Source organism: Cyclopterus lumpus, chromosome 5 (genome assembly GCF_009769545.1).
Source record: "Cyclopterus lumpus isolate fCycLum1 chromosome 5, fCycLum1.pri, whole genome shotgun sequence".
Taxonomy (NCBI): domain Eukaryota; kingdom Metazoa; phylum Chordata; class Actinopteri; order Perciformes; family Cyclopteridae; genus Cyclopterus; species Cyclopterus lumpus.
This window is the reverse complement of record NC_046970.1, coordinates 23,265,203-23,279,022: the sequence shown is the minus strand read 5'-3', so window position 1 is coordinate 23,279,022 and position 13,820 is coordinate 23,265,203. Positions and strand designations below refer to the sequence as shown.

The 13,820-nt window shown below is 41.9% G+C and overlaps 2 protein-coding genes across 3 annotated transcripts in view; one reads left to right on the top strand and one right to left on the bottom strand.

Annotated features, from left to right (window-relative positions):
• The first annotated feature begins 3,108 nt into the window (after positions 1-3,108).
• Positions 3,109-12,208, top strand: agtrap (angiotensin II receptor-associated protein). The gene is made up of 5 exons (XM_034533576.1): positions 3,109-3,198; positions 4,163-4,197; positions 4,421-4,529; positions 5,792-5,993; positions 9,018-12,208. Exons 1-5 carry the CDS (start codon positions 3,172-3,174, stop codon positions 9,140-9,142), a joined length of 498 nt encoding a protein of 165 aa, XP_034389467.1. The 5' UTR covers positions 3,109-3,171; the 3' UTR covers positions 9,143-12,208.
• The window catches only part of rnf207a (ring finger protein 207a), a 29,784-nt gene continuing 25,156 nt past the window's right edge, over positions 9,193-13,820 (bottom strand). The window contains exon 18 of one of the 2 annotated variants that reach the window (XM_034533571.1): positions 9,193-9,301. In XM_034533571.1, the coding sequence (XP_034389462.1) occupies positions 9,248-9,301 (54 nt within the window). In that variant the 3' untranslated portion in view covers positions 9,193-9,247. The remainder of the gene's footprint in view (positions 9,302-13,820) is intronic. The other variant, XM_034533570.1, reaches the window with a different exon arrangement.

Genomic DNA, 13,820 nt, shown 5'->3' with positions numbered 1-13,820 from the left:
CGTAAAAAAGGACATTTTCAGGCTTTGAATCAGTAGCTTTCACAGATGTTTTTGTGTCGTCATACTGAAAAATAGATTTTTAAATATGTCAAAATTACTTATAGTTTACATACAAAGACAGATTATCCTATTCTAATACATATAGCATAATAGCGGTCTCTTAAAAATGCATTTCTATGAGTACACGATGGCCACAGCAGCATATGTATTAAATATATATGTATGTATATATATATATATATATATATATATAGAGAGAGAGAGAGAGAATATATTAGAGTGTTAATACTGATTCAACAATTTTAAAGCAGCATACAGCTGAAGCAGTTCAAAGGGAAACTAGTTTTAACTACTTTATAGAGTCCAGTTCTCAACCTTTGGGGTTGGGCCTCTCCAAAGGGTCATAATATAGTGTATTGTATTCAAAAATATATAGTGCATGAAATAAATACACTACAAGGGATGATCACAACCAATATATATATATAAAGAACATATATTTGTAGTGTGGCAGTAGTAAATACACTCACGAGTACAGCAGTGACGTACTCTCAGTTACTTTCTGGATAACAGATAAGTTTAATGTATTTTTGAGAAAATGGGAAACTATTCTCCGAGATGCTTCAAAAGAAGAAAAAAAAAGCACAAAGCTCTTCCTAAACACATCTTCTTCTCTGGAAGACGAGGACTCGGTAATGAAACGCCGTCCATCTCCTCGCGCAATCTCTGAAAGCTCGTTACCTCCAAACCGAACCGTCAAAACCTTTCAACGCCAAGCTTACGACACATTAGGGCAAGCGCGAGCAATATAACTCTCTCTGATCCGAACACACGAGCTCCCCGAGAATCTATCAATATTAGATTAGATGGAGAAAGTAACACTCGGCCAATCCTGATTCACGGCTACGGAGCAGCGGCGATGTATTTTTAATAGTTACCTCTGACAGAGCGCCCTGCTTGAAACCGGGCCAACAGCTAGCCCGGTGATAGATTACACAGAGCCGTGGCTTCACAAAGGCCCTTCTCCCTTTCTTTAGGATTTATTTAAGTCATTAATTGCCAAAGTTTTTCTATCTTCGCCCCCCCAACTTCTTGAGATATCTCCAAAAAAAAAGGACGCGGCCGGTGACACAACAGTTTACACGAGAGCAAACAAAGCGGCGAGAAAATTCTTCTAAGACAATAAATCACCTGGATGAGAGGCGTTGAAAATCCATACGAGTGTATAGAAAGGACGGCGAGGACGATGGCGGCGAGGACGATGGCGGCGAGGACGATGGCGGCGAGGACGACGACGGCGAGGACGACGACGGCGAGGACGACGGCGAGGACGATGACAGCGAGGACGACGGCGAGGACGACGGCGAGGACGACGGCGTGCGCGTGTAAGCGTTCACTCGTCAAGTCCGTCACAGCGGGTTAGGATGTAAAAGGGATTATTTAATTTTTTTATTCGCAATTGCATCCAAGAGTTGCTTTTTTTTCTTCTTCCTCTGATGGTTGAAGACATCACACAAATGAAAAAGCATTAACACTTCAATCAGAGTGACACATCTTGAGTCGGTGGAGGGGTCAGAGGTCACCAGGAGGTCAGGGTTCACGCCGGAGAACAGGAGCGCAGGAGCCAGGTATATAAGAAGCATGAAATAAGCGAGTAGGCCGTCTGACATTTGCCTTTTTAAAGTTGCGGCTGCTGCCGGCGTCCAGTGTGACTCACAAAGAGTTCAAAGGTCAAATGTGCTTGACTCTAGATGCAGACGTCACAGGTCGGCGAGAAGTGACAAATGCTTCATGATCTTGTGCATTGAGCCACAAGTGAAAAAGCATATATATATATATATATATATATATACACATCTGTAAGTTATTTATGAATGCATGAACAAGGAGTATGAACGTGCACCTTTATTCTCAACCTTGAATCTCAAGGTCACCTCAGAGCTTTAAAACAAATATCAAGGTGGCCGCGATAATGTTACCGAACTTTAGTGACACGATAACGGATGATCGAGTGTGGAAAAGAAGAGAGAATTTAGAGATGTCGGGAATTAATTATTTAAAAAATGTATAGATAGTATTTTCCATCTCTGTTTTGTTGGACTTGAGATTATAAGCGTGATTAGAAATATAAATGTAAAAATGTATAAGTAAGGTTTTTCTCATCTATTTGAGTCAGGGGAAAAAAAGGATCACAAATTCGTGTTACATTATTACAATTTGGGTATTATTTTCTTATCATTTCATTGTTGAGTAAATATTTTAGTTTGTTATACTATCCACAGCAGGATAGTAAGAGACAAGATCTCACTTTATTCATCCTGAGAGGACAAAAAAATATATTTGTTTGACTTGACTGGCTCGACACAAAAGAATGAGAGAAGGAGGTCACTAACAATCAATATAAACCTGAAGGCATCCTCTGGGGATCATGAATCCATAATCAATGTAATGGTAAACTGAGCAGTAGTTATAGACACACAGCAGCTGGAAGGATGGAGGAGCAAAAATCTGATCAACTTTTACAAATGAAAAAAGAAAATGGGAACTTAAACATCTAATTTGATCAATAATCATTTACTAAATCTAACCAAACTTTTACTTAGAGTCCACCGGCTCCACAAACGCTGTTTTTTTTTGGCTCCACATTGACTAAGAGGAGGTTGTCTTGGTTACGGCTATAGTTGGTTAGTAGCCACATAGTGGAATTACAATTTATTTGCTACAAAAATACTTTTCTTGCCGTCATTAAAATTTTTGGAAATGCACTAATAGTCAATCTTTTTAGAGAAACTGAGAAGACAGTTTTATTTATTTACAATTTTGTTTATTGCTCACGTGCTACATTCCCTGATGAGTCATAACGAGCCAGTGGAGGGACACGCGGTTGATCCTTATGTGAGCGGGGAGGAGGAAGAGGGGAGGAGGGGGAGGAGGAGGAGGAGGAGGAGGAGGAGGAAGGAGGGTGCGAGTCACGTGGAAGGCAGTCAGGCCGATGTCACATGGTTCGTGTTTGCAGGCTGATCGGGAAGGGGGAGGAGCTTCAGAGAGAAGTTTGTGCAGGAAGAAACAATCTGCGGCAGCCCCCCCCCGGCCCCCCACCCCTCTTGCCCCCCCCCCCCCTCAACAAGTCGAAGCCTAAAGGAAGAGCTGCTTTCAACCAAACAGCCTGTGATGGAAATCCCTGCCATAAATCTAAAGGTGAGTTTTTTTTACTTGATTGTAACGTGTGCAGCGTGATTTTTTAACACACATGTGATGATGACGCTCAGTTCTCATTGGTGCACATTCCTCTGTGGGGGGAAAAACTACCTTCCTCGAGTGCAATGTGTTTTTTTGTTGTTGTTTTGTTGTTGTCCAATGAGTAGTTATTTATGTTAAAGGGACCTTGAAGGGCACAGACTGCATAGTTGTGTGAGGGGCAGATGGAGAAAACACTGCTGGATGATTCAATTAGATTTTAAATGCAAACTAAAGATCAAACTGATAAACTGTGGAAATAAAATAGTTGGAATTATTCATCACATGAACCACACAACAATATATATTGTCAGTTGCATTGTCCACGTTTTATATGTAAACACTTAAAGTTATGAGTTAGAGGAAAATACATAAAAGGATCAAAAGAAGTTTGGAAAACTCTTAATTAATCAAAGTTAATGGAAACTTGGACTCAAACATGTGATGTGTAAATGTCGCTAAAGGAACATTCACTCAGATTTTCATGCAGGGGGGAAAAAAAATTGTGAATTTGTCTGAATCGTCATAATTTAAATAAAATGTATTCAAACCACCAACTTGTGTGGAGCCATGAAATCGATCTTTCTCACTTTATGGCATCACAAGTTCTGCAGTTTTAACGCTCCGATGTTTTATGAGTCGACAGACTTGAACTCGGGCTGCGTCTAATAGTTACTTCAAGTGGAAACTAATATTCTTTATTTTATTTCTATTTAAAAAGGTGAGAAAAGTTCAAAGAGACGCCTTCAAATGTCCTCTTTCGTCCAACTATCTTCCAAAACACAAACAAAAGATTCAATTTGCAGTTTTTAATGACGTAAAACAGAGAAAAAAGAATACACGGATTGTCAGAATTGATCACTGAAGTGTCCTTGACCACAAGGGAAGTAAAATAGGTCTCCTTGTCCTCTGTCCTCTGTCCTAGGCCATAGTCCTGGTGCACTGGCTGCTGACAGTATGGTGAGTGTAAGCAACGTTTCTTTTTCCACAAACCTGAGGAATTTCTCTCCTCTTGCGAGAGACACACACACACACACACACTCGCAGACTGATTCACACCATGATTCAGGCCTTCTCTTTCCCCTCCACGTTCCATACGTGTGTACTCTTGATACGTGGTATAACTGTATGAGATGTGTGTGTGTGTGTGTGTGTGTGTGTGTGTGTGTGTTTCTCGCTGCAGGGGCTGCATGTCGTGGCTCCCCTCCTCCTTTGCCTGGGGGAACTTCTGTGTTTTGGCCGTCGGCGTCTGGGCCATCGCACAGAGGGACTCCATCGACGCCGTGCTCATGGTGAGTCTTCGCCCTCCGCCTGCAAATCGTTGCATCACGTGACCGGTACAGGAGCCTAACTGTAGGCACGGCGACGCGTATCCGTGGTAACTTATCCGTCTGTGGAATCTATAGGAGGGAGAGAGAGAGAGAGAGAGAGAGAGCTCTACCACATGACCCATACATTTTTGACACCTGTTCAATTGGTTTAAAAAAAATTATTCTTTTTAATTTAGTTTTTTCTTAAGCTGAAAGCAGCAGAAAGGTAGAACTGAATACCCTTATGGGTTTATATATATCAATCATCATTATGGTGATATTTAACAACGTTATTGTATGTTTTCCTCATATTGTGGCTCTCTGCTACTGCTTTGCACTGCATTGAGATATTAATATGCTCCTGGAAGTTGTTTGTGTTGTTTACTCTTTTCCCAGTAAAAATGTTGTACAGTAACGGTTATATGTAAATAAAACGAACATTAAATGTATTAAAAAAATCCTACAAACAATATAAATACCCATAACCAATAGTCATAGAAAGAAACAAGGTAAATAAACATGACGCATTCCTAAAGGAGGATGAAGAAGAACATCATTGTGTTAAAAAAAAAGTCTTAATGTACCCAGAACTCATGGCCAGTCAATCCGAAGATATTTCAGAATTTAAAATCTGTCTGATGACTTTAAATCTGAGCGTCCCCAGACTGAAGTTGTGTTACAGCTGGAGGGTCAAAAGCATATCCATCATTTGACATTAATGCATTCTGACTGTCGTTGCCAACGGTAACCACACGGGGAGTTTCTCACCTTGTGTTCTTTAAATGTCCGGGGGTCCTTCAGGAGAGAGCGCTGTGGGATGAAATAAGTGAGAAATAATAAATGCTCTAGATCTTATTATTAACTCCAGACTTCACTTTCTCGTGTCTGAAATAATAACAATAATAATAATAAAATGTGTGACACTCATAAAACACAGTACAGTCCAATAGATGAAACAATACAAATAAACAGTGCAATAAATACACCTAAAAATTGAATAATAAAATAGATTATTAGCTCTCATCCCGTAGTATTAATTTGATTGTTGCAGATAATGAAAGGTAATAGATGTATTTTAAATGTCAGTGTTTTCTTACCTATTTATTTGTATTTGTTATCCTTTTTTTTTCTTCTTCTTTTTTTTTTCACGCACCGTTTATTGCAAAGCATCTCTTCTTTTTCTGCGTTCCTTGTGCCCCCCCCCCCCCCCCCCCCCCCCCACTCCCCCCACCCCCACCCTGTAGTTTCTGATGGGGATGGTCCTGACGATACTGACCGACATCGTCCACTTTGGGATCTTCTACCCGCTGAACGAGTACGCCGTAGAAAACCGCTTCCGCTTCAGCGCGGGAATGGCCATCCTCAGCCTGCTGCTCAAACCCGCGTCCTGCTTCTTCGTCTACCAGATGTACCGCGAGCGCGGAGGCGACTACAACGTTAACTTTGGTAAGTGCAGCAACGTGCAGACTTTTGAGGGGGGGGGAAAAGGGATTATTTGTCTACGACGACGAGGCCCGGTTATGAGGAAGAAGCAGATGTTCCAGCTAATGTCTTCTATGGAATCCATGTAAGTGGGATCTAATTCCACCCTTTCTTTTGAGGAGCAGATGACTCATTACATACAAAAATCTTCGCGAGTGCATGCATCTTTGAGAAAGTGAGAAATATCGGAGGTTTCCTTCACCCTACCAAAAAAAAAAAAAAAGAAGGTTACAGTCACAAGACCTTTTTTTTTTTTTTTTTTTTAAACGCAGCAAAAAAAAACGGGCGAGGAAATCGTCGCTCATCGCTCTTGCGTGTCGCCCCGACCGCCGGACATGTTAAAGGATGGAAAGAAACTTGAAATAATTGATCCGCCGTGATGGAAAGACTGGCACTCGATTTGTTGAACGTTTGTGCACCGAAAATAGAGATTTTGTGACGTTCTCGACCGTTGAGTTAAGAAGTACACTTCTTCCATTGACCGGTCGTGAGAAACTCAAGAGGAGCTCTTTGATTGGCCGTGCATGGCCATTGAATTTGGGGGACTTGGACTCCCCACTGAGCTGATGGACGAACCAAACACGTCCATATTCAACGTTTGCGTTTCGTGATTTGACGGCTGCGGGGTGAAAAAAGCTAGAGAACTTTTCTCGCCTTCGGAAAAAAAAGAACAACAAAAAGTGACAAAAATAAACCAGGTGGTGTTGGGACGTTTTGATTTATCATTAACTGTCATGTCGCCGGCTAAAATAGGAATTTATTACACAACACCGTTGGGGGGGGGGGAGAGTAATGAAATTCCTCCTGTGTTGCAACCGGTCTTGTTTTGAAGGATAATTGAATATTGATTAATCTGTGGTTTTACTCTTTAACGCCAGGGACCCGCAGCAGGTACATCCATTAGGCCCGTGATTGGCTTGCGCGGTGACTGATGAGAGCATCATCACGACGTGTGTTTTTTAAATTGCCGTCTGATTGCGTCGCCGCCATTAGCACGCGGTCCCCCCCCCCCCCCCCTCCCGCTGCGACAAGCACTGTGGGAACCTGGCAATCAGGTGAGAAGCCTGGTGGATTCATTTTGATTGGCGGCTCTCTTTTATGCCGGTTTTTAAATCTTGTGTTTCGCTAAATACAACCGCGGCTGAACATTGCTCGAGGGTTGCTATCACGAGGCACACCTGAAGCAGTGTGAAGAGTGTATGGGATCGTTAGCTTCGAGGCTAGTTAGCTAGCGTCATTCATTTGTGGGGTTACCGGTTGGTACGGGACGAGCACATCCACTTTGCAGCACTCCTCCACAGTGGGATCTGGGCTTGAGGCTTGAGGCTTGAGGCTTGAGGGCAGTCATTGGGACCTTTTTATTTTCTCGTGTTAACTACATAATTATCTTGAGAAGACGAAGCTTGTTCCTTTTTTAGATAACGATGTAATTAACTCGTGATCTCGAGATAACAATATTAAAGAATGTTTGAGCCCATTTTGGGGCCCGATGTCTCTCATTTGCTGAACTGTTCAAAATCATGGAAACCAAAACTCCCGTCTTTGAATGTGGTACGATCCATCGCTGTAACACGAACTGATCTAGAACATACAGCTTGACACGGCATCAGTAACTAGGGGAGGGCGGGGCTTAGCATTCCCCAGTTGATGCAGTAATTTGTCAAAACCTACACCTCCCTGTTCTTTTCTTGCACGTCGTCATTTCCAACCTCACAGCCTGTCATGTCTCACGTCTCGTGTGTTTCCTGTTATGATTTGACTGTTTGTCTTGTGTCTTTTCTCCTCTCTGCTGACCTTTTGACCTCTCAGACTTAGAGACCTCTGTGGACAGTCGATGTACTACGGATAGTGCCGACAGTGCCTTTATTTGCCGCCGCTATTGATTCCCGGCTTCTTCCTTTTTTTTTTTTTTTTACCATTTTCTCCTCTCCAATCATCCTCTTCCATCCCCTCCCACACAGGAAGTAAGATCACACATCAGGCAGCAGGACAACAACAAAAATAAACTGACTATTTATTTCCCAATTTTCTGTTGTTGATGTTCTGTTGTCAATCTTTCTCTTTTTAGTGATTTATATTAATTAAATCTGTCAATTCCCAACTCAGTCTTCATTGCCCTCCCATTGTGCGTAGCTGTGTTTGTCACTAAAGTTTGTTTATATTTACGTCTATTGACTTATTTGACTTTATATGTTTCTGAAAGTTTGCATCTATGTATTATTCATATTTCTACTCTCCAGACGCCTCATTTGTCTTCGTGTATAATCTGTCTGAGCTGCATGATGGTGCACATTCTCAAATCAGCCTAATTAAAGTAATGATGACTTATAATAAACAATGAATGGGACCTGTTTGAAATGCACACTCGGAGTGAGACGTAAGTTATTGGAGGCTTGTTTAGCAGCGTGGTACTTAAAATAATAATCAATGTATTTTTTCATGCTTTAAAATAAAAATCATAAACATCAGTTGTGCACTCTTAGTCAAATGAATGTGTGTGTGTGTGTGTGTGTGTGTGTGTGTGTGTGTGTGTGTGTGTGTGTATATATATATATATATATATATATATATATATATATATATATATATATAATCTCTTTTGCAAATTATCTAAACCGTCTGCAATGGAAGTGCTTGTTTGATTAGCTTTAATATGTGCATGTTTGTTTCTTTTGAACTTCCAATAAGACGTCATTGGTATTCTGGCCGAGTTTGTTTTTAGAGCACCGTAGGGAGTCTTTTAAGACTTTTCCGATGGATTAGTGGACGGCCCTCCTAGACTTCAGTGCAACGCGTGTGTGCACAAAGTATACGGCAGACAGGAAGTCGCCTGCACGGTGTAAACACGTAGCGGAAGATTCTGATCACATGACATTTTTAACGGTCAATTTCAATTAAAGCTGCACAGCAAGCAGCTGATCACGCGGATCGTGGACGTAGAGACGAGGGTTGGTGCGTGTTGAAGACTTGTGTGGCTTGTCCCCGCAGGTTTCCCCTCCGTGTCACGGAACCGAGAGGCCTACCAGTCCATCGACCAGCAGGACGAGTCATCCGGGCCGGCCAATCCCTTCAACCAGGCCCAGGACAGCAAACCAGCCGTCCGCACATACTGAGAGAACCCGGGACGGTGCAGCAGCAGCACCGTGCTCTCACTTCTTCTCACTTCTTCTCACTTCTTCTCACTTCTTCTCACTTCTTCTCACTTCTTCTCACTTCTTTCAGTCGATCCGTCCCCGTGTTCTCGTACGCAAGTCGGTCCGCTGCAGATCGCACTGCCGGCAGAATGAATACTTTATGTTATGCTAAATCATTAGCTGTGTTTGTTTTTTGTTTTTTTAAATGGGGATGTGGCGTAATTAAAGCCATTTACATTCTTTTCTGCTGAGCTGGCACTTCACTGCTGAATAAATACAGAGGAAACACTGCTCCACCCCCTGCTGTGTTACCGCCTACTATTTTAGTAGGGAAGTGTTAAATGGAGCAGTTGTGTCAGTTAACTTTTTTTTTTTTTTAAACACGTGGCACTTACAGACCTCTTGTCTGTTCCTCTTTGTGATCGGCGGTACAAGTAATTATTGTTATTGCCGCTTTACGGTTCTAACAACAGAGAACCGGAGTGGAGGATCAGAGTCGAGCCCTTTTTAGATTTAGAAGGAGCCTCGTGCCTTTTGTACTTCTTACTCCAGGAGAGCTGTGATGTTTAGGGCGAAGACGCTCACTTGATGACATGCAAAGTCGTATTTACTACATTAAAACAGAGTTTTGAGAAGAAAAAATAATAAAATATGAAGATTTCTTTCTTTTTTTTGTAATGTAAAACTGAAATAGATTACAGAGCACACACTGAGCCGTCGATCCGTTATGTGTTGAGACAGTTCTGTCACACCGCAAATGTTTAATGAAACGAAACCTCGAAATCCACATCACATTAAATATTTTACCGGGTAATTCTGCACGCCACTCACTTGCGGCGCTTAGAGTGGGAAGAGAAGCGGCCGCGGTGGCAGCGGGGTGGACGTCACTGACTGATTGCATCATTTGGATTTTTTTTTACAGTCGGTTAGTTCTCTTTTTGGGAGTTTTGAGTTCCTGTTTGGAAATCGTGATGACGCGACGCGACAGAGAGGACATGTGGCAACGACGTTGGTCACGTTATAGAGAGCGAAAAGATCCTGTTGCAAAAGGAGGGAGGGGGGGGGGTCTACAGATTAGTTTAATTTAAAGATTGTTGTCGCTTATCTGAAAGGATTATGTTTTTACACGTTATACAAATATTCAATCATTCTATCATTGTGTTAAATGTGGATCGAGGACCCCCTCGAGGCCCCGATCCCCACTTTGAGCATCACCGTCGATCACAGGAGGCTCCTCATTTCTTTAAGAACATCATTCCACACCAACTGAGCCAATGAGAACCTCCTCACATATACATATATATATATACATATATATAACACACCACATGGTGTCCGCCGTGTCGATTGTGAGGCGACCTGCATTAAGGCGGCAGCTATTGTTTCTGCGACTCCAGTCCTAATAAAATTGTATACACACATATATATTTAAAAGCATTTTTGCACCACCAGGGTTACTCTAGTAAGGCAACTCCAGAAGGAAGGGTGTTACATGACAAATGATTCGCTACGGCCATGGAAAAGAGAGAGTGTAAAAAATGTGAAATAAATATAGCTCGATTCCCCTATTAAAGTGTAGAAATGTGAAAAAAGAAGGTTGTTTTTCTGCCGTTTCATTTGCAGCAACTGGCAGCGGCGGCTTCGGCTTAACGCCTGTCGCTCTGAAGGCGTTTTCAAAAGATACAAAGACTGTTACTATGACGATTAGAAGAGCGAAAGATGAAACATTTGGGGCTGCGTGTTGCGTTTGCGATTCTTTTTTTTTTTTAAAAACATTTGTGTTCTGCTTCTCCGACATGAGTGTGTTTGTTGCTGTTTTTCATTCCCTGGGTTGCTTCTTGATTTGTAATTTCATCCGGACGAGTTTGAGGTTTTTTCTTTGATCTTGAAAATAAAGATCGGTGTAGAACACGTGTTGCATGAAGCTTTTCCAGATGGACTACAGGATTCACACGACGTGTACGTCAGATATATGAAGCATTCGACTACTCCCTCTATTCTTTTCTCGTATTGTTCTTCTCTTTTCTCCGTCACACACATATTTCTACTCGCTACTAGCTTCTCTTTTTTAGACTTTCATCTTCCTTTTTTTCACCGCACATTTTTTATTTTTAAACCAAACGTGTCAATACTCATTTAACCACTTCAGCAGGTACGAAAGCACTCGACTTTAAAAAAAAAAAAGACACAAAAATGTTAAAACGCTTCATAAAAGAATTATTTTTCCGAGCTGCTGCCGCTTTCCTGGAGTAATTGGAGCGGTAACGCCGCACGCACCTGGAATGTAACAGCACCTGATTGAATTTACATAAAAGTACTAAGTAGTACACACGGAATGTGATTTAGCAGTCAAGGTTTCTGTCCCCTGACGACTTTTCCTCCATTTGCAAAGCGTTAACGCCGGTTAGCTTGAACGGTCTGTTGTCCTCAGACGAGCTGCCGTGAGTCCTTGAGGTAAGAGCCGTGTCATTTGTTTGTGCACGACGTCGGGCCCCTCTTTGGAAAGTCTTATTATGCATCCGTATGCACGAACACGTGCTAACACACATACACACGGGCCTCAGAGAACCTTCTGACGCCTGCAAATATGAACCGCAGGCAGCAGGTTCTGGAACACCGGAGACGGGGGAGGGGGGGGGGGGGGGGGGGGGGGGACCGAAGGGAACCTGGTGAAAAGGTTACACATCCAACTTTTTCTGGAAGCGACAAAGCGTGCGCTGACTCTCACACCGTAGATGATGAGATGATGTGTGATTCTTAGGTTTTAACAAGTTTGAAAAAAACTGGGATAATAATCACACATTGACAGCTTTGCAGTTTTAAATGTGAATACTTCTTTTCTGAATAATATACCAAATGTTTTCACAGTAAGTTTCCTCATAAAGGTGCTAAAATGGTACACATATTATTAATTAAATTGAATGAATTGCTGGCATAACTTTGAGAGTCTTTTTGTCCCCTTTAGGATTATAAAAATGTGTCCAAGCAAACATGCACATAGAGAATAAAGTGTCCAATAATAAAAGAATAGCCAATCAACTAAAATGTCTTCTTCTTTTCTTGTCATATTGGCACCGTATTACATACTGGGAACTTCTGATTTTATTTTTCTTTACCTTAAATAACTCACGTTTTGTAGCTTAGTTACTCAACAAAAACAACACAAAAAAAGGAAACAAAGAACAAAGATGTACGAAGCTTCTCGTGAGTTAACCCCCAAGAAAGGAAGAATTCAGCGGCTCCACATTTTGCACTCGTGTATTCACATCTTCACCATATTGGTTATTGTTGCCAGTAGAGGTGTCGGCCAATCGCTGGCCATGAAACCGAAGAACTCAGAACCCAAACAGTTCATTTAATTATTCCAACCCATGTAAGATGTTTTAGGTCATTTGGACCAAATCGGCCCAAAAAGCAAGATAACATAATCTTGGAAATATTCAAACTAATCATTTATGGTTTTTTTTTTTCCTGATATCCACACCGAAGAAGGGAGCATGAGGGAGAGGTGTTAATGGATGGGAAAAAAAGAGGAGGAGGAGGAGGAGGAGAGGGGAGGCAAGCTGTTGATTAATACGGAGCTGCTGGGCTGCCTCTCTCAGGTTCAACACGTCCTCAAGCTCTCACCTGCGATCCCTCCGAGTCAAGGACAAGCTCGCTCGACCCCCCCCCCCCCCCCCCCACCCTCTCTCTCTCTCTCTCGCTGGCGTTGTTGGTCGATGCAATGAAAGGAACTCGATTTGTCAGCTCGGATATTGCATTAGTGACGTTCCCCGGAGAGGTTTGCTTCAGGACTGCACACTACACAACAATAAGTAACGTCTCATTCAGAGCATCTCGAGGTGACCAATATTTACGCAAATCAAATCGGCCAATTGGATTTATTTCTTAAGAAGAAATTCGTTCTGGGATACTCCATGAGCAGGAAAATAAATAAGGGTTCAAATAACATTGAGCCTTTCAATATTTGCTGCAGGATTCTTGTCTTTATCAATTTAAAGTACATACATATCAACATCAAGACCATAATCAAAGTCATGCAACCTTAATGTACCTGACTGTACTCTGTCCATGCATGTGTGTTGTGTGATGCAGCCGGAGACACATTTTACTGCGGGACAATAAAGTAGATCTTATTTTATCTTATCTAATTCATCTTTAATATTAATACATGATTTTACACAATAGTTTTCTTTCTGGGTTCTCAGTAAACGAAGCGTAAACTAGACTTTGACACCGACTCCTGAAATATCTTGAATATCATATTTAATATCATATTTCCATGTTTTTACAAAAAAATGCAAATAGCTTGTTTTTCTCTGTGTCGGCCAAGAGGATGGGGAGTACAAATATGACCCTCCGAGCTGCTGGGGTCAAAGGAAAATCCTTGGCGCTGACTCAGGGGTTAATTATACAGCACCCGGGGGAGCAGTGAGTGATAAATATATTGACATGTTTTGACTTACATGTCTCCGATTGAGTTTATGTGCCCAGAAGAAATAGTCCCCGGCCTGGATGGGAAGAGCTCCGTCAACAAAGTGATGGAGTGAAAGTCTTAAGAACCTTACTTAACCTCCACCTGCAGCTGCTCAGTGACCAACAGGGAGGAGAAAGCTTCCAGGAGGGGTCACGAACGCCCTGGGAGATTAAACCAAGT

Coding starts and splice junctions, on each gene's coding strand:
- agtrap (XM_034533576.1), top strand. CDS start 3,172: ATGGAAATCCCTGCCATAAATCTAAAG. Junction 3,199..4,162: donor TCCCTGCCATAAATCTAAAG/GTGAGTTTTTTT, acceptor CCTCTGTCCTAG/GCCATAGTCCTGGTGCACTG. Junction 5,994..9,017: donor CGACTACAACGTTAACTTTG/GTAAGTGCAGCA, acceptor TTGTCCCCGCAG/GTTTCCCCTCCGTGTCACGG.